The following is a 25,793-nucleotide window of genomic DNA, read 5'->3' as shown; positions in this document are numbered from 1 at the left end:
GCTCCCTGTCCCCGCTCCGTGTCCCCGCTCCGTGTCCCCGCTCCGTGTCCCCTCTCGGTCCGAAGCCGCAGGAGGGGTGTCCCGTAGGAGGGGTGTCCCGCCGGAGGGGTGTCCCGCAGGTCGCTGCCTGCCCCTGGCAGAGGTCCCTGCCTGTACCCGCTGCACGGAGCCGCCACCCCATCCCCAGTGTCCCCCGTTCAGAGCGAAGGAGAACCTGAAGGCAAATCAACACCTCCTGGCTCACCTCGATGTTTTCAAGTTTTGCCAACGTCATTCCTCAAAGCTTTACAAAATTAGCTACTTTTCCACTCTTTCCTTCCTAACAAATACCTAGAGCAGTGCTGCCTCTACCCTGCACGCAAAAAATTGGGAAATAACTGCATCCCGCCTGGGAGATGCTGTGCCCAGGAGCACAAAAGGAACAGAGCAGAGCTGGGATTCATCCTTACAACTGATCTGATTCCCGAGATCGACTGCCACCCGGTCATGCAATGTGCTGCTTGTTTTACAGTGACGACCCTTGCCACAGTGGTTTTCATGGAACAGACAGAAACTGTGCTTTTATTTTGCTTACATGGACTCAGTCTAGACAAAAAATAGTTTGTGGTCTCAAAAATTCACATGCATTTAAGCAATGAATCTGGGTGCTAAAAACATATGACTGTGCTTTGGGACCTCTGAAACAGGCTCGGTTTCTTTGCTTTTGCTGTGGTTCATTGCTGCTATGATTTGACTTTCTGCTTTTAATGATGCCATACAAAACCTAATAAAAAACCATGATCAGCCTTTGCAGCCTGAACAGTCATTGTGCAGGGATAGTCAACAGGTACAGAGTGTCACGTAGGCTGGTCTCAGAAGAACATATCAGAAGTATTAATACATTTAAAATTATTATTAATATATTTAAAATTATTTTCCCAGAAGTCAACTTTAAATCTCTAATAATTTTATGTCTGCTGGACTGTCAGGTATTACACTTCTATAGGGCAGACAGAAGGGTGGGATGCTGTGTTCACTTACAGGGGTTGACAGATAATTCAAACTCAGCGAACTGCTCTAGGAAACCAGACCAGTTTCCAAATTTCTGTAGGACAACTTCTTGTAATGTTTAGGCTCTAACAGTTTGGACCTTAAAACACAGATGGAAAACCAAGAAATTGAATGAAGTGGTATATCAAAAATGTTCTATTTAAAATAAGAATTCTTCTGGATGGGGTTGGTTTTGGTTTTTTGGTTTTTTTTGATTCCCTAAATGAATTTCCCTTAAGAAGTGAAATAATGCTTTTTTTCTCTTTTACCCAATCTCATTTAGGAATACTATACCCTAATGAAGTTAAAATTTATGGGCGTGTTTCATTATCATTAGTTTTCTGTAGAACAACCAAATGCAAAACTTGCAGAGATTATGATTTATTTTTGTGCAATTGGTTCCTAAATGGACAATTTGTACAGCACAATAACGAAGATGTTTGATATTGGCACTGAGTGACACAACACAAAGGAAATGAAGGTAGTGTGATATATGGTGTTAACTATGATTAGCCAAGAAAATGCTTTTTGCCAGACCCACCCAAAGCCATATATAAAGTACACACCCTGCTCTGATTAAATTCTCAGCTATGTGCTTGGGTTAGGGAGGCAGAATGTATAATTTAAATCTGGGGATAACATCAGTAGACTGCTCCCATACGATAGAAATGCTCCAACTGGAGCCTGCAGGTTCTGTTTCCCACCCATTTTCCTTTGGGCATTTCCAATGAAATGTACTACATAACCCTAAAATGCTCATTTTTCTCTCTCTTTAACAGTAAACTACCATCAAAGTTCCCAGTGTTGCGTGGGATCAAGAACAGGCCCACAGGAAATCTCAGGGGTGAACAACTTCAGTAGGACACAGCACTCAGTGAAGGATTCCCGAAGGCTTTTCAGGAAGGAATCACATTCCTCTATTTTGATCATTTTTTCTATCCTATACTACCACAAACTTACAGAATCCTTGCATCTCCCTGACTAGAGGAGGTTCAGCCCCCACACAGTAAGTTTACACTCTACAGAAGTTGGTCCTTGGCACCTCTATCTGCAGCAGGAATTGCTGTTGTCACAGGGATGCCTGGAATAAGGATGTCCCAGGTTCTGAAGAGGCATTGGGGTATTTTCACAGCATGTCAAGCCCTCCACACCCAGCTGCCTGGCCAGTGACTTGTGGGGCTGCTGCTGAAAGTTCCCAAGTCAGAGGGAAAGATGAAAAGAAAACGTTTCCTGCTCACCTGGGCTTTTCAGTTCCCAGCTCTGCAGCTCACCAAGGACTGCCCAAAACCATCACTAAAGCCTCAAACCTTATGTCACTGTTTGGGACTGAAGCCTGGAAAACAGGATTTTTTTCCCCCACATGGTCATTGCTGGTTGGTTTCCTCTTCTCTGGAAGCCCTTGCCCTTGCTGAAGGCTCTCCAGAACCTTTCTGACAGGTTTCACTACAAGCTTTGACCAAAACCCCAGCCACCAGCCTACTGTAGGTCAGCACATGCAGGGACAAACCAGGTATATTCCCCCTTGCTCAAATATGGTGAAAGACAACCCCAGAGTGGGTAATTTTAAACAGCTTCACAAAGTACTGCATGATCAAAATTAATTGTTTTTATAAATGAGCCTGCCACTGCTAAATCCCTCACTCATGCTTAACCAAAACTCTGCAAAACCCCCAAGTTACTGAGGTTATTTCAGGCAGGCTCTGTGCCAAGCAGTGGAGTCACTTCTCACCAAAGCCAAGCTGCTTGCATATTTTAATTCCTATGTCACTGGCATATTTCCCATACATTTACAAGAGATCACCTCATCCCTTTCTCCTCCTCACTCCCTTTTACCACCTCCCTCACCAAACACTTTTCAGGAGTCAAAACTGAATGGAATTTAATTTCTGACTTTCTCTTGGTAAGATCCCAAATTAATTGTTTTCTCTTTTCCTCACTGATGATCTTGAGTTAACATAGGAGATCAAGAAATCTAACTTCAGCTGTGACTATACCAGTAGGCATCAAGGAAGATATTTCTATGGAAACAAGTTGTTGAGAGGAAAGCTACATGATTAATTAATGAGTTAGACCAATTGGGAGGAAAAATGCAGAACAAAACACAGGCAATACATTAAGACGTGAATGTTAAAGGGAATAATTGTGAGTTACTAAGGAGAAAATTAATAAGCACACTAGAAAAGGATTTAAACAGAAAATAATCAGATAAAATAAAGGAAAAAAAGAAGACAGGTTAACAAAACCAAAAATTCCTGAGAAGGAAATCCATTATTTGAAAAGTATTTTCCCGAGGACAAAGACTGAAACTTTATCATTGCCTATGCCTATGATGCAAGGCAGGTTAGAAAAACTGCTTATATGTGTATTGCAGGGAGAAAGATGTATGAGCAGGAATCTGTGTCACTATTTTTCTTCTCTTGGGACAAGAGTAAGATGAATAAAATCTTTAACCTTGCTTAATTAATATTGTTAATAATAAATTAATTAATTAATCATTAACTAATTATTAATTGATTAATATTGTTAAATATAGACTTTTGGATATGCTGAAGTGCTGTTGAGGGGAAGACAAAATGTTAACCCATCATATTTTAAAAGTTGCACCTGGTTATCACTCTGGTCTTCTTGTCAGAAAGCATCTATGTGAGAAAATCAGCACATTCAGTGCCCCCCCTGAAAATAACAGCAGATTTTCCCCCTGAAAAACATGATTAAATAGTGCAGCTCCAAGTCACACAAAAGGCTGAGGGGTTGCAGCAAACATATCCTCATGGTTTGTCTGGTTGTAGTCATTCAAAACCACTTAGACCTGATTTTTACAGTATTCACCATCAAAATCCGAACACATGAAAATCTTCTATGTGGTTTTCACACTGTTTTCTCCACCTCCCAATGAACTTTGCTTGGCTGCTTTCACTGGGACCTTCCAGTGAAAGCTGCAGCAGATAAAGCATTATCCCATTTCCAAGCTTGTCTTCACAGATCTGAAATCCAGAAACTCCTGCTGTGGATTTTGGTCCCTGGCAGGGCCAGGTGATCATAAATTGCAATTTTTATGTCTTCCTTTCCAAACTCAGCCTTCAACAATTAGACCACAACAACCCCAAATGTAGGGAATGTACCTCTTACCTCTTCTAGAAATCCCTGCAACATAAAAAACCCAGGGATAATTCCCCTTGTAATACCAGAACTAAGAATCAAATACAAACCCTCTTATTAAATGGAAAGGTAAAGTGCCCTTGTTATTCCTGTATCCTTAGGAGAAGTTGGTCATTCTATATGGTTTTTTACCTGCTGTTCCAATAACCACAACTACTCCATGTTGTTATGAAAGGAAATACTGTGGAACTGCTGATCCTGGAAAACAGCAGAGCATTGCCTCATCCAGCAGGTGACAATGATCCTCCCTCCTTTAAATTCTGATGCTCCTAGAATTCCACTAAAATTGTGCAATCTGCTTCCCATCAGAGTAGGTCAAACCTCAAGCCGGAATTTAGCTTTTGCCTTCTGTTGCTAAAAGCCAAGCATTTTTTAAAGAGGAAAACACTATGCTATCACAATGAATTCCAGGGATTTTCTCAGGGAACTTTTATGATTAAACTAAACAAATTGAAGAATTCTTTCAGAACTAGTGAAGTTCCTAAAATGTGGGTGAGAGAATGTAGAAAAAAAGGACATAAAATTTTGTTTCATAGATTCACCAAGAACATTTAATTTGAAAAAGCTCAGGAGAGATGTGGTGGGTGTGTGGAGTCCCCTATGGAGTTTCTCCTCCAGAGACGAAAATCTATGTCAAACCTCCCTGCCTGGGAACAGAGCATGGAGGAGTTTAACAGGGAACAGGGTACCCAGAGTGAAATCACAGTCCTGACCCTCTGCCAAACTGAGAGAAACAGTGGAGTAAGCACTTTGATTTTCTCAATCACTTAACTTTTCTCCTATCTCAAGAGCCACTTGAAGGCAAAGGTGACACTGAAGGCAGAGCCACTGACAATTCTGAAGTCTCTACATGAAAGCATTAACCCACAGAGCATTGGCCAGGACGCCTGAGGAACAGAGCTCTGCAAAATCTGCCCTCACAAACACGTGTTTCTGAGGAAGGAAAGCACTTGATCAACAGTCTAACCTCAAAGGCTTCATTTCAGTTCTTCCTACCAAAATGTAGTCAATGTTTAGGATAAATATAACTGGATTGAAACCATACTGCAAAAAAATTCACCTTAATGTCAACTTCTAACTGTTGAAGCTTAACAAAACTGATCTGCGCAGGTCGCAGAGAAAAATGGTTGCTGCTCGTAATTTCTTACTTTTTCTCCTAGTAAAGTATCATCTCTGAAAGGTTTTGCCATCTTTGTTATTAAAGTGCATTTCTAGAATCGTGAGAGAACTTGGGCTTGGTTTATTTACACTCCAGCAAGAGCAGACCCTGCATAGTGGAATGAATAAGCTGCTAAAATGGTCCTGAGGAAGCTTTTAGGTTGCATCTGATTATATTTGGACCTGAGATATTTGGGAACAGATGACTCTTATCTCTTTTCACATGCACCACACATGGGCAGTGTCATTGATACTTGGTTTTGTTTTTTTTTACTCAAAGTAACATTACTTCAGAAACAACAAAGTGCTTTTCCCAGCGAAGCAGTCAGGCTGGGATGTGCTGCTCTCCAGAGTAAATTTTTGAGACTAACATGTTCCCTAGAAGGAAACTCTAGAGGGATTTCATGTGAAAAACAAATCCAAAAGAGCAAGACCCAGCATAACCAGCATGTGTGCCAGGTCCTGTCCAGGCACTAGTGAACACAGTGTCCTGCCTTGGACAGCAGTGGTCTTTGCCAAAGACATCACATGAAATGGGAGAGCAAGACAATCATGTGGGACAAGACAGAGTATCAAGAAATATGTGAAGCTCCTCTACGTAATATGTGTGGAATTGTATGGAAAAGAAAATTATCTTCTTTCAACCCTTCCCACGTAAGAAGCCACAGATTTTAACCAGCTCTGATTCACAAAGCCTGGTTTCACAGCCCTCTGCCTGCTTGGGAACAGCATCTGCTTCTTGGCAGGTGAGCCCCACGGGGCTCTGACATGGGAGTGGTGATGAGTGACCTGCAGGCTGTGAATAGAGGTGGGCACTGCTGTGTTTTCTTGGCACAGCTGCTCAGGTTTTCTATGTAAAGCCCCACTGCTTGTGAAAATTATGCTGGTTATGAATTTGAGTCCACCAGCTACAAGTTTAAATAAAAAAAGGGGGAAGGAATACAGCAGCAAGTAAGTAATTGGTCATTCCTGTCCAGACCACCAAATTTGCTTTGATTATCTGATAGACACACACTGGTATAAAAGGTACTTAACTGGGGAGGGAATAATGAAAAAAACATCGTAGCTCCCAGTGAACTAGGTGTAAATTCCACACAGCCCTCATCTGTCACTGCTCAACATTGAAATTTTATATGGAGGGAGCAGTTAGGGAGAGAAGACCTTTGTCTCAGTGCTGAGATGCAGCCTACAGTCAGTGATGTCCTGTGTCTTCTGAAGTGATTCTGCAACCTACTCACCCCCTGGCCCTTCCCAGGGACACCCGGTCAGGAGCACTTTAACTCAGAATCACTGTCAGTCCAGCAGGATATAAAGAGAAAACACTCACCAGAAGACATTTTCAGCTATTTAAACAAATAAACCCAGACTGCCCACTCTATGTCTTACCAATATGCCTCCAAAGGGCTGAGATTTAGGCATGGATGGATGATCCATTCTAGAAATTACAGTTTGACACTTGGGAAATAAAACTTTTTATACAAAATAACTAACAAGAATCACTTATATGCTGCTGTGTCCCTCTGACACATAGACCAGGCCAGCAGGTGTAAAGCTGTTCCCAAATCCACTCTGAGCTTTTCCTTTGCCCAGCCAGTGCAGCACAAGCCTCTGGTGCCTCTGGCAGCAGAGATTCTGTGAGGACATGAACCCCTCAGATGGCAGCACTGCCACTACACTGGGGTTTGGGCTTGGTAGGTAGGGAAACAGTGCCACAGATGAAAATTCCTCAAGGAATTCCAGTGTGCCACCATCCCTTGTTAAGCAGATGCCATGACACCCAGACTGATACACGGCTCAGTCCTTTCCTCTGGAGTTCAGGCTGCTGTGGTATTGCTGTGAACCAAGACCAAGTTAAACAGGATCTGTATCCAAACTCTGGATGCTCTTTCAGTCATGGCTGTTGAAAAACAACTGTTTCTTGCCCGACCAGAAAAGCAGAACAGTACCTTGTGCTTATTTTCCTTCCTATCCTCATTATGTCTCGGCTGTTGAACAAAGCAGCTGGACAGAGGATTCCTCAAATTTCCAGTGGATGCTCATTCCAGCAACAAAGCAAAGCAGCTGGACAGGTCAATTTTTCACCAATCAGCCAAAGCCAGGACCTCCTCATTTTAGCAGATTGATTTTACACATGAAAAGACAGTTTCTGTTTCTAACAATATGTCTTAACAGCTCAGGAAGCAGCAAGAGGCAAGTGCCATGCTGGAGCAAAGCCCATCCTGAGATTATCTGTACGTGCAGTCAGATGTGCTTGGTTGGAAATCTCCTGAGAACAGGTTTGCTTGTGAGTTTTTCTGAGAACTTCTTGCTTTTGAGCTAAATAAATGTCAGAGAATTAAAGACATCTTAATGCCAGAGTTTGGGAACTGGTGGTCCAGTGTTATTGCCATTGGTGTGGTATTGCCATCAGCGTGAGCAATGGGATGCAAAGGAACATGAAGTGTTTTAATAAAAGAGAGGAAGATATGGTTACTCACATATATAAGAAGCTTTAGAATATATAAACCTTGGAAATTTTGATAATTTATTGGTTATTTAATTGAATGATCATTGAATGATTTGATTTGATTTGACAGAAATGGATTATTAGAATAGCAAAATCTGAAAGGTAATTAGGTTTTGATAGAATGCTGCTTCAAGAGATTTAATAAATACCGGCTTGAATTCTCCACAGTAGTTCAGTTTTTCCACGTTCATGTCCTTGTTTCATTATTTTCAATCATTCTTGAAGCCATAATTTTGTCCAGATGAATAACTGGGGACCAATAGATCTTACCTACAGCCAGCAGATCTGCTGTTTGGTGTGAGCAACTAATACCACAGTGACCTTGATCAGTTTGCATCCTCCTATAAGCTGAATTTTTTCTCAAAGATATTTGCCAAGTGCCTACTAATCTATTTCCAGGAATGTGTCAATAACAGAGAAGGAAAAAGTAATGGTAGTCAATTTGAGACAAATTAATCATCATAGATTATGGGCTGATTTTATGATACAATTGATGCCATTTGCTCTTTTCCTGGCTCAAGTTTATCACGAGCAGATAATTCTTTGAAATCTTTGAGACCTTCTCAGAAAACACTGTAGTTGTTTTTCTGAGGAGTTTTTTTCTACATCCTCATTTCTATGACATAAGCTTAAGTTTTTCATTTGAATCACTAACTTTAGCCTATGGCAAACTTCTGAAAATGCAATTGTCATTTGGGAGAAATAACAGTCAAAAGATTTCAATAAATAGCCTCAATAAATTCCATAAGTACAGTAGCATTTTCATCTGAAAAGGGGAACAGCTTGTGTCTGGACCTCTGAGAAGCTGAGACTAATTTTGGCTTTTTGCTTTGGCACTTCAAATGAGAAGAAGATGTCAAAGGAAGCAAGAATAAAGCAACCAATGAGGGGGAATAAAAAGAGACTGCAGATCAGTATCTGTAAGGCAAAGTGTAAAATTGCAGTAGCAACTTGCAAATCCATTTTCCAAATGTACAAGATATGCTGTCTAGGCAGGGAACTACAGAGGATCTCCCCTCACAGCCATTCTATGGACTGTGACAAGAGCAAAGAAACAGGTCAATATTCTGAGTGCTTTAAAATTCATTTCCTTTGCAGCAGCTCTAAAAAGTGGAAATACCTTGGTGAGATGACAGTGGTGCTTCTAATCATGTATCTCATTTTTACAATAGGTCTGGAATTGATTTTCCAAAAGATTTAAAGGCAACATAAAACCAGATTCATATGTTATAGTAGGCTCAGCTTCCTTAACAGACTGCAGTGTATCTCAGCAATTCCTGGGAGCTTATTTTATTCTCTGCATGACAATTGTTTACTGAAAGAGAATACACTTCACATATAAAATCAGCTTTTAAAATATTTTATGAATATTTTAAAGCTTGGGAAATAAATATTTAAAATAATGAATACATAATGTCCGGCTCTCTTGTCTATCACAGGAATCCTTTTTCTCCTCTGTCCTGCACCCACCTGTACTGACCTAAGATACTCTACCTATTAACAATGAGAAGAAACTGCTGAAAGGTATCAGTCATAGTGGGATTAAAAATTCATTCTCCCTTCCTAAAATTTAGTTCTCTAAAAGTACAGATGGTCACCAAGCAGGGGAAATATTAAGAGAGCCTAAGGAGCCCAGGACAGGGTGGGAATGCTGGTCAGCCTTGGCACAGTTTGGTGGTCCTCTAGGTCCCAGAGAGTGTTTCTGCTTGCACATCCAACTCCCCCAGCCTCCAGGTACCAGGGAATGACCAAACTCCAGGCAGCACCTCCCTCCCCAGCCATGGACCTGCTGGAGGGTGGCCGAGCATCTTCCATCCAGTCTCGAGGCCAACTGCAGCCACTCAGGGCCACTCCAGCGCCTCGCCCCGGGGCCCCACGTGCATGGGGGCTTTCCAGCAGGCTCTGTGTCTGATGGATCCAGTGTGTCTCTTGTCAGAGCCTGAGTTGTGTACATAACTCGTGCTGACCTCTTCCTTCTGCACCGAGGCCCTGGTCCGAGCCAGAGATCTGTCGGGCGTCACCAGGCCGCTTATTTGACGCACTATTTTTAAATAACTCACAAATATTTAAACAACATTTCTATCAGCACTGCATGTTTAGAAGACATCCAGGAATGTCAAGAGTGCCCGAGCTGGCTGGCCCACATGGAGCACAGCCCTGCAGCTGTGCCGAGTTATCGGGTGGCCTGTGGCTCACACCAGCGCTTGCAAAGCCCCTGGCAAGCAACTCAGAGGCTTTCAGCACCCGGGCTGAGGTCTGGTGAGACAAGATGGGTACACACAGTGCAACTCTGAGAACTGAGCCTTACTTGTGGTTTAGTTGTGATTTGATTTTAGGGGATAACAGAGAGCCCAAAGTCACTACCGAAGTCATCAATACCCAATATTTGGTTCTGTCGTCTCTGTGACATCTTTCAGCCATTCCCAGATCCTCTCCTGGAGGAGCTGACAGCACCCATTCTGGCTAACAAACTGGTTCTAAGAAAGGCTGTGAGCCCAGATCTGGAAACTAACTGGGCCAGTGCTCCTGTCACACAGCAGGGTGAAGACAAAAGGCAGTTGGATCTTAGTTCTAATTTAATACAAATTTAGGATACATTGCTATATCTTTAGTAGACCACAAGGTCTCCACTACCAGGTGCTGGTGGTAAAGGCATTCACTATCTAGGCACTAATGCAAACCAGTTTTACAATCAGTTTCTGAAAACTAGCCAGCCCAGTAAAGCTCAGGTTTAAGACCTTAAAGCCTTTGGGTTGGTTATTTTACTACTTGGTTATAACAGACTTACAAAACTCAACAGAAGACTTTTTCACACATTTTGAATTTTAAGAAGATTGCTGTTAAGAAGTTCAAAAAAGAAATGCTGACACTAAACCACCTGAACCACTAAAACCTATTCATAAAAGCACTTCACATCAAAAGACCTTGGTGTGCTTTAGCTCACTTCAGATTTCAGCAGTACTCAGTCCTTGCCTAAGACTGGAGCAAAGCTTGATGCCAGCCTACCTAAAATGGGAGGCTGTGTCTGTTCAGACATAATACAACCCCTTTACTGAGCCAAACAATTTTTCCTTGGATGGCTTGGCCGTGTAGGTTATTGGAGGACATGGAGTTGACAGGTCACAACAGCATGTGTTGTCTTGAGAGAGGGCTGGCAAGGAGTATGAAGCAGATTGCAAAGCTTCACCTTCTTTTAAGCAGTGAGGCAACTAAAGTAATCTAGGTCAGAATGGTAGAAAATACACGTGTGTTTCCTCTGTTTGCCAAATATCCACAACATTACTTGAGACAAATGTCACAGGCTGGTGCAGAGTTGGTTTTGAAAGTCACAAGGTACACATTAGCTACCTAAGTAAGGTAACATTCAAGTATGTATTTCCTTTGTAATAGGCTTTAGAAGGACCAAGAAAAAAGTACATTACTCTGTCAATACTAGGATGTCAGCACATGGAAACACCTTGTAGGTTGTGCCCTGTAGAAAAACAGTTTCTCACTTTCTGCAAAACATCTTGGCCTAATATTTGGGATAATACTAGTTTTTACATACTAGCTTTTTACATATTTCTCATTAGGAACTAAATCTCTTTTGCAGAGAAGATACCATCTCTATGTCCAGCACTGGCAGTGAAGCAAAAGGATTCAGGCTGCCTGCTTCCAAACACCCTTTCCAACATGCTGCCACTACATAGAAAGTAGAAACTCAGATCTCAGCCAAGGCCAGAGTTTTGATGTGTAGATGTGCCCTTTCCTGCAGGTGTAAACCTGCTGAGAATGAATGGGTAGGTGTGTACTGTAGTTCCTGTGTTTAGGGATATTTACCTTTGCCTACAAAGCACAGCCACATATTTCTGTGACAGGAGGATTTGTCTTGTCTCCCCACATTTAAGAATAACCCTTGCTGGCTGGTTCCAGCTGGACACAGGAATGCTGTGCAGTTTCTAGCTATGGCATTCACATAGCGCTTACCTCTGATAACAGGGAGTGAGGGAGAGTCTGGGCTGATAGGACCTCATGGGTTGGTTTACATCAATATCACTTACTCGACCCCACTATAACTTTTTGCAGTTCTTGTAAAGGAGGCAATACAGAAACACACATATTCATCCACTCCCTCTTTTCTCTTTTCCAGAAATGTCTCACTTCATCTTTAAGAAGCAAAAACAGCAAGAGGCCAAAAAAAAAGACACTGTTCTGTTGCAACATCAAGCCAGCGTAAGCAGTGACAGCACCCACATGAAATATTTTACCATTAATGGCTCCAATAGAAATCCTTCTGGATGATCTATGGAAGCCCTGCAATCAATAATAGTCTAAGCTTTGCTCAGCCCCATTTCAAAATGATGGTTCTCTGATGAGAGGGGAGTTGCCCTCATTTGTACCATCAAATTTAGAAATCCATTTAAGTCCTTTTGATGTTATTTGAATGATTACTTCTGGTAGGTTATAAAAAAAATGCAGCTAAGCCACATTTGTTTTTTCTGTGATTGTTTGGAAAGTGTAAACACTTAAATCATTAACCAAGTGCATATCATTCATATTCACCATACCTTTTAAAAGCATACTTAGCATACCACTGAGAGAGATTACTCTGCTGACAGAAATCAAGTGTCTGGATTAATTTAAAGGAGTGCATTTCACAATCCATCATTCCAAAATAGGAGAACAAGGAACTGCTCAGTTAAATTAAATGGTGAGCTACTCTGGAACAAATTAAAGGAAATTCATCTCTGCACCATGTCTAGTCCAGACGTGTAATTCTGGGCTGATGCTATTAAAAGCCAAGCAGTCTAGCTGGGTTTCATGAAGACTGAATCATTTTACGACTAATATTTATTTGCACTCTTGCACAACACGAGAAGCAGCAGGATTTGTGGCTTGTAAGATGAGCTGGCAGCTTCAGGCCAGCACTACTCAAGGACTTTTTGAAGGAGAACAGGTGTGGAAAATCAGCCTGAGAATGGGGGGGCAGAAGCAAAGCCCTCCTGAGCCAAGTGTGCAGCAGAGAGGATGCTCCCTGCTCCCACCACGGGGTGTTTGAACCAGCAGCAGGGCCTTCCCACAGCAGGTCACTTTAGGGACACTCCCAGGACACTTTAGGGACACCATCACTGCATTTGGTCCATGTGGGTCAGCAAAAGGTTTAATGGCAGAGCAAGACCTCAGCCAGTGGGAAGCATTACAGAAATCCTCAAGGCATAAAGCTCCCTTTTCCAAGCAGGGCAGGTACTGGAAGGAGAGAGAAGTTGTCCCCGTGGACTGGAGCTCAAAGGAAACCTGCAGGAGAGCCAGCAGTGCTGCTCTGGCTTCTCTCACTGCAGACCCAGGTTGTGCAACTCTACTCCACAGAAATGCATGCCTACAGGCAGGTGTGCCTGGGAGAGGCTGTGTCTCTAAACTCAGAAGTCAGGCTGTGAGTCAGACCTCCTACACCCTTGCAACCATGAAGTAACAGCCACAAGCTACGACCTGAAGCTTGTCCTGGTGCTGCCATTAGCAAACACGCCAAGTGGATTTCATCTTTGGAAGCAAGAGCTTATTCCTCTCTCTGTGTCCAACCCCAGCTCGTAAATCTCACACAATAATCAGCTTGAGAGTTAATACTGCCATAAATTCTGGTTTCCAAAGTGCTGTGCTTCTCCACGGCAAAAAAAGGCATCTCGGTTCCCCAGGTTCTACCTGCACACTCCACAAAGGACCAAAATACAAGGGAAGGTGTTTCTCTGAAGAGCTTTGCAGAATGGGAGAAGGCAGAGTGAGAGAGGAGATATGCACAAGGTCACACAGTGGGTGTGACCCACTGTGGGTAAAGCCAAATACACACCCCCTTACAGGACCTCCCCCCTCCCCTGCCACAAATTGCCTTTTCCAAAATCAGGAAAAAAACCAGCATGGGAGATCATTTCCATCATCTCAGCGTGATTAATCCTTATCTGCTGTAACTGCTGAAATACCAACCATTTGTTTTTATACATTTGGCAAAACACCTTTTCCCTTTATTGCCTTGGCCAAAATCAGCCCAATTTTTCAGGCTGATTGGGCGTTTGGCAGTAATGCTCCTAAATGGCCCTGCTGCTGTAGGATGGCCGAGCGCTGGCATGGGGAGATTTATAGCAGTGAGCCCCAGGTAAGGATGCTCCATTTTCCCGCAGACTGATTAGCACTGTCTATTCCAGTGATTTAAGTGTTTTCTCAAAGAACACATTTGAAGAGCTGAAATGGATACACACTGTCAGCTCCTGGCAGTTTAAGTGCAAACAGCTGCCCTGAAAGCTCTGTGCAGCACCACAAAGAGATGAGCCTCTATGAAAGCTAGTCAATCAAAGGAGATAAATCTTTGTGTCAGTTCCAATTATTGAGATACTCCAGTTAACTCGGAGAATCATAGACATTAGACTGCCTTTAAATGCCCACGTGGTTGGGACTATACCATTGCTCCTGGGAGGCAATTTCGCTGTCTGACAGATCAAGAGGCTTTTCTCAGCTAGTTAATTCCAATTAAGTTTTTCCTCTCAATTTCATCCTCCTATCCATTATCCTCAGTCAGGTACCCTTCACAGTTCCTTTCCTGCCATGCTGCTCATGCCGAGAGTCCTGGAAATGGTGACATTATTACAAGTACCTGTTGATGACACCCATGAGGCCTCCCAGTGCTGTAGCCTCAGAGCAAAGATGATTTCTGTCTTAAGGAGCTTCTTCCAGCTGCTACAGCCGTTAAATAAAGCTCTGCACTTCAATTTAGGTACACCAGTAACCTCCCCCCCTTGTGTTTTGCCTCTTGTCCTTGATGAGCTTTGTTTCTTCTGGCTCCCCTGACTTCAGGCAGCAATCAAAGTGTAAAGATGTGTTTAGATGGTGTAACTCTAGAAAAGAGCTCCTGCTGCAGAATTACCTCCTGATATTTTTCCAGGAGTCCACAAGCCCCAGTGTCCTGGAAGATGTCGTGAGAATAGATAACACAACACGAAAGGTTACACTGCTGTGTCATGAACTTTATATAAAGCAAAATTACAGGGGATTCCATTAAATAACTCCTTTCTTTGCTCCTCCAAAGAGTAATGGGAATGGCTGCACGCTACAAAGTGGATGGGATTCATCGGTGTCTTATCTCTGACAACAAAATGGGCTGGTCACACAGCTCCCCTCCCCTCAACCACATTGCTGCCTCTCTCACACGCTCAGGAAGACAAATGGAATTAAACAATCTGTAAACATATTCCTCCAGCTCAGGAAGGTCAAGGGGTTTGCAAATTTATTTCAAGAAACAAGAGGAATTCAGCCCTTTATTCAGCACAGCAGAGAGCATCAAAGGATGGCAAGCTCCTCTGAGGAAACAGGTCCCCTTATCAGAGGGCAGGGGTTCCAGGGATAAAGTGTGTGCACAGTCAGGTCAAGGTTGGAGCTCCAGCCTGGATTTACACCAGTGTAAAGGAAAGCACTACCCAGCCCAGTATTTACGTTATTCAGGCCAAGGAAAAAATGTAGTGGCAGCTGTGAACAGTTTAAATATCCAAACCCTGATGGGAGGACCTTCATGCAGGGGTTTGGTTTGTTATTGCAGCTGACTCTCTGCATCTCCTTTATCTTTCCTTTTTTTTTTTTATTCCTTTCAGAGATGTTTGACCTGAAATGCAAAAGGATAACGTGGGTCAGGAGGAGTGTTTATTATGTATGAGTTATTTTTCTTTCATGTTAGCAAAATCCTTTTGTAAAAGTTGGCAGCAGTCCCTGTTACAGCTAAATTTTGGACCCATGGGTGATCTGGAATTTAACATTATTTATGTCTCAGTATAAAAAAAGCAGTGGAAAGGAAGCAAATTCAAAGAAAATAATCAGAGCACAGCTGAGGTCTGTAGCTTTACTTATTTAAACCATTCAAGTCTATCACTGCCCTTGCAACTATTTCAGGGGTTTGAGGCTTGCTGGGTAGAAGCTGGAGGATTTGCAGAAATCACATTATTAGGTGTTCTGACACAACCTGCTCTCAGCACCAACACACTGACGGCAGTGTAGAGCTGTTGCAGTTTAAATCCTTTGCACTATAGGCACAGAGGGGAGCACCAAGTGGGGAGCAAATCCTGCTGCTGCCATCACTGAGGTCCCACTTCAAACCCCTGCCCCCCCCAGCCCCTGGATTTTCACTGGGTTGGGGTGACAGGCAGCCAGACCTGCAGTCCTCACTCCTCTGCCTGGTATGTAGCTCCTCAGCAATTCACCCCCTAACTCCAGGGAGCTGTTTGTATCTTAAGAGTAACTGCTGAGTATGAACAAGAGCTGAAGTTCAGCCCTAGGCCACCAGTGCTGTCCAGGCTGGGGTCATTGCAGGGAAGATCACTCCTGGAGGGTGGGGTTGCAAAGAACATTTTTAGGAAGGGGTTATTTTTGTGTGCTTATTCCCAGAATGGTCCCAGGGTAAACCCACACTGGCTGATTTTCCAAGCCTCATTTACTCTCAATCAACGTACAGAGAGGCACAAGTTCTTAAAATACTCAGAAAACAGGTTTGCTCCTTGTCCACGCTGTTTCACAGCAATCCTCAACAAAGTTAAAGGAAACCCCACAATTTCTCCTTACACAAACCTGCACAAGAGAAAACACTCTCAAAAACCTTGCACCATCACGGTCAGGGGTCAACCCCAGTGACAGGATAAGCTCTGTCCACACTTCTCCCTTGGCCACTCGTTCTTCCAGCAGAGCTCTCTGCAAACAGACCCCGTTCCCTCATTGCACAGCTCACTCCTCCAGCTCACAGAACGTACAGGGTGCTAGAAAGCACCACACAGCCCCTCCAAAACGTCCCCAGGTATCTAGGGGCTGCTCAGATTGAGGTTGAGAAGAGCTATCTAAGTTTTGAGGAAGAACACCTTTAAATGCACAACAGTTTTCACTTTGAGCCGTCCTCCCCCTCCAGCAGGAGCAGACATTAAGTATGTGCATACTTAGTGCTCTGCAAGCTCCACAGCCATCGGGTTGGATCAGCAAAGGGAGCTTGCCTGAGTAATTCAGGTGTCTGTGGAATGTCAGACCCTGCAGGTACAGCTGGGGTGACATTTTCAGAAGTAGCTACATTTCTTAGACTCTTCAAGCTCCACTGAAACTCGCTTGAGGTGAATTTGAATGGAACCTGGGCCCCCAGATCTCTTCTGTATTTTAAGTTGGTTTCTGTCTCTAAATTTTGTAATAAATAACGAGCAGGCTCTGCTTGGAAAGTCGGGAGCAGAGTAGGAGTTTGGATAGCACGATCATGAGCGTAAATGAGCACAATTCCTTTGAATATTGAAAGTGTATTTAATGTGGTGCCCAAGGTCACACAGCAAATCAATGGGCAAAACTGAATCAAAGCCCTGAGGGCATATTACTTACAATCAGATGCAGAAGTAATTGAGTAACTGCACAGATTTAAAAGCAGCATTACATCAACTTAACATATGGCTGGAAAGGGGCTTGGGGAGGTTCAGTGATTTGCTGCAAGGGAGAGAGAGTCAAGAGCAGGGCTGACATTAGATTTGAACAGCTAATATCACTGCACAGGTAACTTGGCACTGGGAACTCTGCTACTACTTATACTCCATGAAACTTCTCATTTTAGTGCCATAGTTTTCAGCATCCACTGCTGGGAACACTAGGAGTCCCCTGCTTGAAGGACAAATCTTGCTGACTTTTGGCACTATGTTGGGAGAATCCAGGATGACAGACGGCCAGTGACTTGGCTCTGGTGCCTGGCACAACACTGCTGGGTGGGTATGTCCCTGTGCCTGGCAGTGAGAACATGCCCCTTGGCTGCTGAGCTCCAACACGAGCTGCTGGCCCAGCAGTGTGACTACCAGCCCTACCTGGCAGCCACTTACCTCTCATTTCAGCTGTCAAAATTATATTTATGCCTGTGCAGTGTTTCCTGTTTCCTAATTTGGATGGTTCCTTCAGTCATTTTTCCACTAAAATGCTCAAGCATTTTTTTTGAAAACATCTAAACAGGAAGAGACCTGACCTCTCCTCCCTGAACATCGTGTGCTCCCTTCTCCTGGCAGCAGCAGATCCCTCCTGTGCCAGCTGCTATGGCGACTCCAGGACAAGCTGAGGGTGCGTCCCACACCTTGGGACTGCACGTGGGCTCTGCTTCTGTGTATGGGTTGTCCTGAAATGCTCAGCAGTCTTGGGATCCCAGTCAAAGTCCTTACTCTTCACACCCCCTCATTCCAGCTCTCTGCCCTGCCTGAGCATGTAGGTGTATCCCAGGTTCTGGAGATGGTTGTGGAGATCTCCTTCAAGGAAAAAATGCCCATTAATTCAACTGGTCTGATGTTGAGCCAGACACTTAATTCAGGCAGACACTGGCCAGCTCCTCTCCTGTGCACTTTCACTGGGTACAGGATGGTTTTGGGGCTTGTTCCCATTTGGAGACCTGCTGACTGCAGGGCATCCATCATCACTGCCTACCCATCTAGGAAGGGGCAGCTCTGAAGCAGAGCCATCACAATCCCTGCCATCCAACTGCTTCCAGCAAAGGCAGAAGGAGGAATTTCTCTTTCCCCGAGCTGGACAAGCTCTACAGCCCAGGAGCCTGGTCAGTGATCACGGTCCCTCGCTGTCGAGACGCTAGATGCAGCAGGCACAGGAGCCCTGTAAGTTGTGTGTGCACCCAGCCCAGCCCCAGCCCCACTGCAGGACCCACGGACACCCGTGGGGTGCCGGGGTGAGGGGCCCGAGGGCACTGCCCACCATCCAGCACTGCCCACTGCCCACTCCCCTCCTTGGAAGAGCAGTGCTGCCCTCAACAGGCACCGTGCACAGGGATTCGGATGGACAAACTCCCTCACACGTGGCTTTAAGATGTTAACGAGCTGGGCAGCTCTGAAGCAGAGCCTGGAGGCACCTTCCTTTCTGTGAGTAGTGCAGAGTCCCCCAGCACCAGCAGATCCCAGCTCTGGGGCACCGTGCTCAGCCACAGCATGAGTCTGTGCTGTGTTCCCAGCCAACATGGGAGTGGAATAAATAGGAAAAAGTTGCTTCTGCCTTCAGGAGGGGGAGAAACTAATGCACTGCACCTCCAGGAGTATCCACATAGCCCTAGGGAAGGAACAAAGCAGTGCTGAAGCCTCTGTCAAACCCTCTGGCTGTGAGGATGTTCGGCTGTGGGACAGCAAGGTACCAGCTCTGCAGCCCCACTACTGGGTCTTCTCCAGAACTGGGCTAAGAGCCACACAGCTCTTCAGTGTGCCCTGGGCTTTCCCTGGGGAGGTTTAATGGCCAGGCTCCAAGTGCAGCTCTTTGGCTTGTGCAAACCTGGCACACCTGAGGGTGACAGAACTGAACAGGAGGGAAAAAATCCCAACAAGTGAAAGGAAACTCAGGGCCCTGCATGTGTCCATGCCCACAGATTGCTCCTGCAGAGCTCTTGGGCAGCTGCCTCCCAGCCCACCCATATCTGCACTCTCGCCCAAAGCCCTCATGTGTCTGGAGATCACATTCAGCATATACAGTGTTACATATTTAACATACTAGTGGGGGGACCTGCACCAGTTTGGTCATGCTGCAGAAGTAATCCAAGATTGGTGATAACCACAGAAAATTAGATTTATGTTAACCTTTTTAACGTTGGGGCTTTTCTTCAAAGAGTTGCTGTTCTGAGTGCCAGCACTATCCTACAGCAGTGAATCTGTCAGACAAAGACATCCTCCCACATCACCCACACCTCCAGGAAGGAGAAGGTTCCTTCCTCACACTCTGGATGTCTTTGGGGCTCGGGCAGGTGGCCTCACCTGGCACTGGCTACTTGGACCAAGAGCCAGGTTGTGGTGATGCTTTTATGGAATGTTGTGAGGCTACACCATTTCCCCAGAGCTGAAACTGGGCTACAGCCCCCCAGTACCGAAGGGTGGCCCTAAACCAACAAACCCTTCCTCTCTAGAGGAGCACCCAGCTCTGCTGCAGCACCTTGAGCTGTGATAGCTGTGGCAGGTGGGGTGGGAATGACAGGGAGACTCAGCTCCTTCTCTGAGGAGAAAGCAGCACAGTATTTTGGGAGACTCCTAATATTAAGGCACAGTCACTAACTGTGACTAAGTAAGATTTGTAGATATTCTGGACTGGTGCCAAGGGGAGACAGGGAAAGGCAATCCCAGGCAAAGCAGAACAATAATGTGTTACTGGTCAGGAAGATTCATGTGGTGAAAATTAATAGCAGCGGGTGGCTTGCAGCGATACCTCATCCATCTTGTCTGTGGCAGAGAGAGCACACTCCTCGGTGTACGGGCAGCACAGTGTCAGACAGCCAGGTCACAAGCTCTGATTTACAGTGCTCTGGGTTCTGTGGGTACAGGCAGTGGATCCTCTCCCAGCTCATGCAGGGCACAAGCCCTGCCCCCCCTCAGCACGTGCCTGCATCCACCCAACATCCCTGCATGCAGGGAGGGAGCCTCTCCAGGCTGGACTAGTGCCCAGAGCACGAGATCCCTGCTCAGGCTGGGCATATCCTGATCTCAAGATCAGCAATGCCACTGAACACAAGGAAAGAATCCCACTGAACCCAGATAACACCTGGTTGTGCCAGCTGGTGAAGCCATGCTCGTTTTTGGTGGTAAATGAAGGCAGCACAGTGATACCATCACTAATTCAACAGCTACTCTTCCCCAGGAGCTGCCAGGGTGCAGGGCAGGTGGCCTCACCAGTCTGGGTCTGTACATAAATCAAACAGGAGGTTGTAAATCTGTCATTCCTTTAGTTATGTAGCAAATGCACCACACCCTAATCTACTCCTAGTCTTTTAACAATATACACTATACAATTTTTATACAGCTGTGACAAGTTCAGAAGATGACTTGCCTATCTCATCACCAACCTACCCAGAGATGACCATGTACATGTTCTACCACTGCTCAGCACAAAGCTCAAAGAGAAAGCACACGAAATCAATGTTCCCTGTGCTGCTGAGCTGATTAAAGATTCAGCTTGGATGGGAGAGGAAGTGCAGGGTCTGGCATGGTTTCCTGTGTGCCTATAAATAGCCATTTGGGATGGTTTAGGCAGAGGTCACACAGCTGTATGAGTGCTGGCTTCTGTTCCCCTCGTGCCGGCGGGAAAGGGATCGACGGCAAAACTTGTCCCCCTTGGAGCAAGAGCTTTGAGACACACCCAGTGTGCTCCTGCCAGAGTACCTCCTGCTAACGAGGGTGTGACACTGCTGCAGTGGGAGCAGGACCACTGGACACCTGCCAGGGCAGGGGTCCCGTGAGGTTCACCCCCATGGGCTGGCACCAGGCGAACCTCTCCAGTCACCTGTGGGTCTCTCAGGCTTTGCTGAATGACACATGAAAGAGAGGAATGTCTCCAAACTGCTCTGAAGGACAAGAACAGGCACAAAGATGCTATTTATGTGCTCCAGTCCAACGGAGGGATCTTAGAGAGCAGTGTTGCCCCACTCTGGGTGGGTTGGTTGGGGGTCCCCAGTGCCAGTGGCACTCCTGGTCCCTACAAACCCAAGCACACTGTGACATCTAGTGGCAAGTTACCCAGAGCCCAGGGAAAGCTGTGTCTGACAGGTTTTTCCCACAGCCCCTGGACAGCCAGCCCAGCTGGATCTGTTTTATTACATGCTCTCCAGGTGCCTCTGTATGCAGAAATATGTATTTACGTGTAACAGTGAGAATGACAGCTGGTGTTGCTTAGGCCAATGCATGCTGGTGACAGGAACAGTATATCCACCTTGGCAGACAGCTCTCATCTTCCTTGCTCTAGGTAGGACAGGTTCTGGACAGGTCCTGTCCTCTTCCCATTCCTGGTAGCCACTGAGTGCACTGCTCTGCCAGCATCACCTCCAGAGCCATGGCTGCAGCTGCCCCATGGCACACGAGCTAGAAGGGGTTGGATACAAGCTTGGCCATATGTGACATGGCTTTCCACCACCTCCTCCAGTGCTGGTGTCTGACCAGCTCAGATGGCCTTGCCAATATGTCCCAGAAGTCAGGGGCACACAGCCTTTATACAGCCAGAGAGGTGGAGCAGCAGCCATGGCACCATGTAGCCTTATTGCACATTCACCTCTACCTCCTCCCCATGCTTTGGCAAGGTTTATTTAATATTTCACTGGGGTTTTTTCAGACTCTGTTCGATTTCATGCACAACCATCAGTGGCATATTCCATATTAGCTTGAATAAGGATACAAAAATTAAATCAATAGGCTTTTTCTAACAAATAGAAAGGCCACATCATGCACATCTGGGCAGCATGAGTCAGGGATGACATCTGATTACTGGGCTGCTTTGTGAAAGAAGGGGGGGAAGGAACAGACACTAAATATGAGGAGTAAAACTGAGAAAAAAAAGTTCAAATTTCATGAGGATCCTCCTTCAGAGCTGGGCAGGAAAGTGGGAAGCTGCTGTGCAGCACATGAGCACCAGCCTCTTCATACAAGCACCCTCTGTGCACCCACCACAGACCTGTGCCCTAAAAACACTCTACTCCTGCCCCAAACCTGGAGGATGATGGAAACAGCAGTAAGGTCTGCAGTGTCAGAGCCCCCAGAAGCTGAAACCAGGGTGGGCAGCACCAATCCTGCTTCAGGTGCTTAAGGTCTCTGAACCAGACTGAGACCCACAAGTGCCAGAAGACCTCAGGCACCACAGTAAAACTTTCTGAGTTGTCAAAAGGGCCTCTCTTTTCTATTTGTCTTTCATAAAGCTTTGTTTAATGCATAAATGGTTACTTATTCTATATGATGTATTCACTAGAGAAGTCAAGTTCCCTTCCCACACAAACATTCCTTCCAACAGCTCCAGGTCCTGCCTTTTCCCAGGAGCATCGAGGGAAGCAGGATGAGATGGAGGAGGGATGGGTACAGCAGGCATTGCATGTGCTCAGCCCCTGTTGCACAAGGCTTGCTGGACCAGTTTTTGGCAGGTGTCAGATTTTTTGGAGGGTCAGGTTTTTGGTAGGTGGCAGCTAGACATTAACCCTGGAAGTGTTCCTAAACGGTGAACTTCAGAGGCTGAAACAGCAAATTTATACCAAAAAGAACAGCAATTTGCATGAAAACATTTCCAGAACCACCTCCCCATTCCTTGATAGCTCTCTAACCACAGAATGAGTGCTGGGGACAGGGGGTACCCCTGCTCAGAGCCAGAAGTGCTGACCCAGAAGCATCCCAGCTCTGCACACCCCCAAAGCTGGGACCTGGGTGGCCCTGCTGCCCACCTCAGGCAGGGTTTCAGGCTGGGCACTCCTACTGGCTTTTCCAGCAGCTCTCACCAGGGAATGCAGTGCACAGGAGAGCAGGAGGATGGTGGCTTCTCCCCGCCCAGTGTTCCTGTGGCACAGCAGCCATGGGTGAGGAGGGTCCTTCCCTGTGGCTGGGCATGGCATGACCAGAGGCTTGGCCCCTCCTGCTCTCCAGCCAGTACCCTCTGGATCACTTCCCACAGCATTCACTGTATCAGCACTCTGCATCTTATGGAATATCCGGGAATGCAACCCATTCTCATCTTATGACTCAGCTTATATCAACTAATTATTCATTTCTGAAACACAGTTTTCTACCTTAAAAAATTACACCTTTTCCACCACCTGGAGGACCCGTGTGTACCAACAGATGGATGCTCAGCCCTGGCCTCAAAGGCAGCAAACTAATTGTGTTTCTTCTCAGCTCTCGTGCTCGGCACATCGCCAGGGTGACACAGAGCAATGAGAAACAAATTGACTCGAAACTTGGCTGGAGAGCATCAGCAAACAGAGGGCTGAAAACTCAGCTTGATTTATTTTATAGAGAGGCAAAGGACAAGAAATGCAGTGCTATTCCCAGTTGTGGCCCTGGCAAACAGTCCTCCAAGCCCGTGTGAGAGCAGAGCTGCTGGCGAGGCTGGGCAGCCACGGCCCCGGTGTCCGTCTGTCAGGGGAACGTCGCTGGGAAGGGACAACATTGCACTAATTCCTTCTCTGAAAACCATAACACTTCCCTCTCCTGCCCTGAGAATACAAAGTGTTGTACGTGAAGCATTAAAATAAAGGCCACCATCTGAGACACAGATGCTTAATGCCCTCCTACAGAGCTGTCGGGGTTGCTATAGGATGTTTTTGGTGTTACAGAGCAAGCCTTCAGCAAAGGTGGGAGCTGGGGCTGGCCCAGCTGATGGCAGGAGCAATGCCAGAACTGCCACAGCATGGAGCACTGGCTCCCATGGGCTGAGGGTGCTGCTGGGGGGCTCCAGCCCTGCCAAAGGGACCAGAGCACAGCGGGAGTGAGGCAAAAGAGCAACTGTGGGGTTGAGCCAGCTGAGACATCAACCACCCTGGGGAACATGGGTAGGACCTGGGAGCACAGAGCCTGGAAGGGCACAGAAGCCTGGAGCAGCACCCTCTGCAGCCCCTGCTCATGCTGGGTGTCAGTCAGCACTGCTGCAGGCTCAGGCACCCGCCCCAAAGGTCCCCTCTCCCCTTCATTCCTCCCAGAAAACAGATTGCTTTTGCTATCACTTTTCCGGAAAACAAGGGTGACTTCTCCTCCAACACTGATGTTTTCCCAAGGGCCGACGTGCTGTTCCCACTGACAGCAAATGCTGCTGCTTTCCCAGCTCTGCCACCCCACTCTGTCCCCGTGGGAAAGCCTTCCCCTGCCCTGGCTGTGCACACACCAGAAGATTGAGACTCCCATGGGAGCACTGAAGGTCCTGGCGATCCCTGGGAGGCAGCAGGGCTGGAGCCAGTTGGGTGGCAGCAGCACGGGGGGCTGCTCCCCTCAAGAGGAGAAACCTTTGCCAGCCAGGGACCTTCTGCTGTGCTGCCTCCCCATAGGGAGAGCTGTGCTGTGCCCGCTGTGGGACTTGCAGGCTCTGAAGTGTTACGTCACTAAGTTTCTAATAACTACTTTTTTTTATTTCCTAAGTCCTAAACAAAATCTATCACTGCAAAACTTTCTGTTTTCTGTTAAATGAGCCCAAATAGAAGCAGCACATCCCAGGATGGAACAGCCAGACCCACACCTTTGCCGCTCCCATCTCCCAAAACAGTTCATGCCTCGTTTTCTGGTTAATAGCATTGTAGCTTAATTTCTCGTTTAAAAAACTTAAAGAAACAGAGTAACCAAGGAAAAAAAAAATAAACCTTCTCCTACCTTCCATGGGGAGAGTGAACTGCAGCAGATCACTGTCCTGGGCAGAAGTTATTCCTGTGTCCCTGCAAGCGAGCAAGTCCTGCCTGGGGCGACTGAACTCCAACCCCATCTGCTCGGCTTTAAGCAGGACAGCCAAGATCCCACCCAGGACGGGGTGGAGAATCCTCCCTGGGAAAGAGCAGCTCGGTCACAGCTCCCTCCAGCCGCCCTGCACATCTCGGCGGGGCTCTGACAGGCCGTTTCCTCTCTCTCCCCCTCGGCATTCAGCCCCTTCGACTGCCATCTCACATCAGCATCTGCAACTGAGTTTGCGACAGGGGTGGCGTTTGGCAGTGCCAAAGGTGTAGGTGGCATGGGTCCCAGCAAGGAATACTGGCAGGAGGAGTGCGGGATACACACGGTTCGAATCAGCTGCAGGATGGAGGCGAACGGGACACACAGAGGTACTCGAAGCACTGCAGTTACATCAGCGAGAAATCCTCGATCAACTGGAGCAGGGCCCAGCAGAGTGAGCTCAGTGCAAAGCAGGCTCCAGAGTGCTACAGTGAGGGCACCACCCTGACACTGCTCCAGGTTTGCCAGAGGCGATGGGAAAAACATGCCAAATCCAGTGCTTTTCCACCAAAAACTCCGTTACACTGAAACTTTTTTACACAGCAAAGGTTATTTTCTTTAAAACAATCTCTCTGTGGAATCTATTCTGTCTGAATGAGAGGCAGCTGATTGTGGTTTGAAATTCCCTCTCAGTGAACAGTGGGGTGGCTGGGCACTGTCATACCTGGTGACAAACAGCTGCAGTGCCCACCTTCATGCCAGCTCACCTGAGTGCTGTGTGGTTTGGG

The 25,793-nt window shown here is 46.2% G+C and overlaps 1 protein-coding gene across 1 annotated transcript in view; it reads right to left on the bottom strand.

Annotated features, from left to right (window-relative positions):
* LOC113947118 (rho GTPase-activating protein 7-like) overlaps positions 1 to 25,022 on the bottom strand; it is a 44,849-nt gene extending 19,827 nt beyond the window's left edge. The window contains exon 1 of the mRNA XM_027643375.1: positions 24,952 to 25,022. Coding sequence (XP_027499176.1) covers positions 24,952 to 24,958 — 7 coding nt within the window. The 5' untranslated portion in view covers positions 24,959 to 25,022. The remainder of the gene's footprint in view (positions 1 to 24,951) is intronic.
* Between the last annotated feature and the right edge of the window lie 771 nt (positions 25,023 to 25,793).

The sequence above is a fragment of the Corapipo altera genome, unplaced genomic scaffold (genome assembly GCF_003945725.1).
Source record: "Corapipo altera isolate COAL_440 unplaced genomic scaffold, ASM394572v1 75, whole genome shotgun sequence".
Classification (NCBI taxonomy): Eukaryota; Metazoa; Chordata; class Aves; order Passeriformes; family Pipridae; genus Corapipo; species Corapipo altera.
This window is presented reverse-complemented; position numbering and strand designations above follow the sequence as displayed.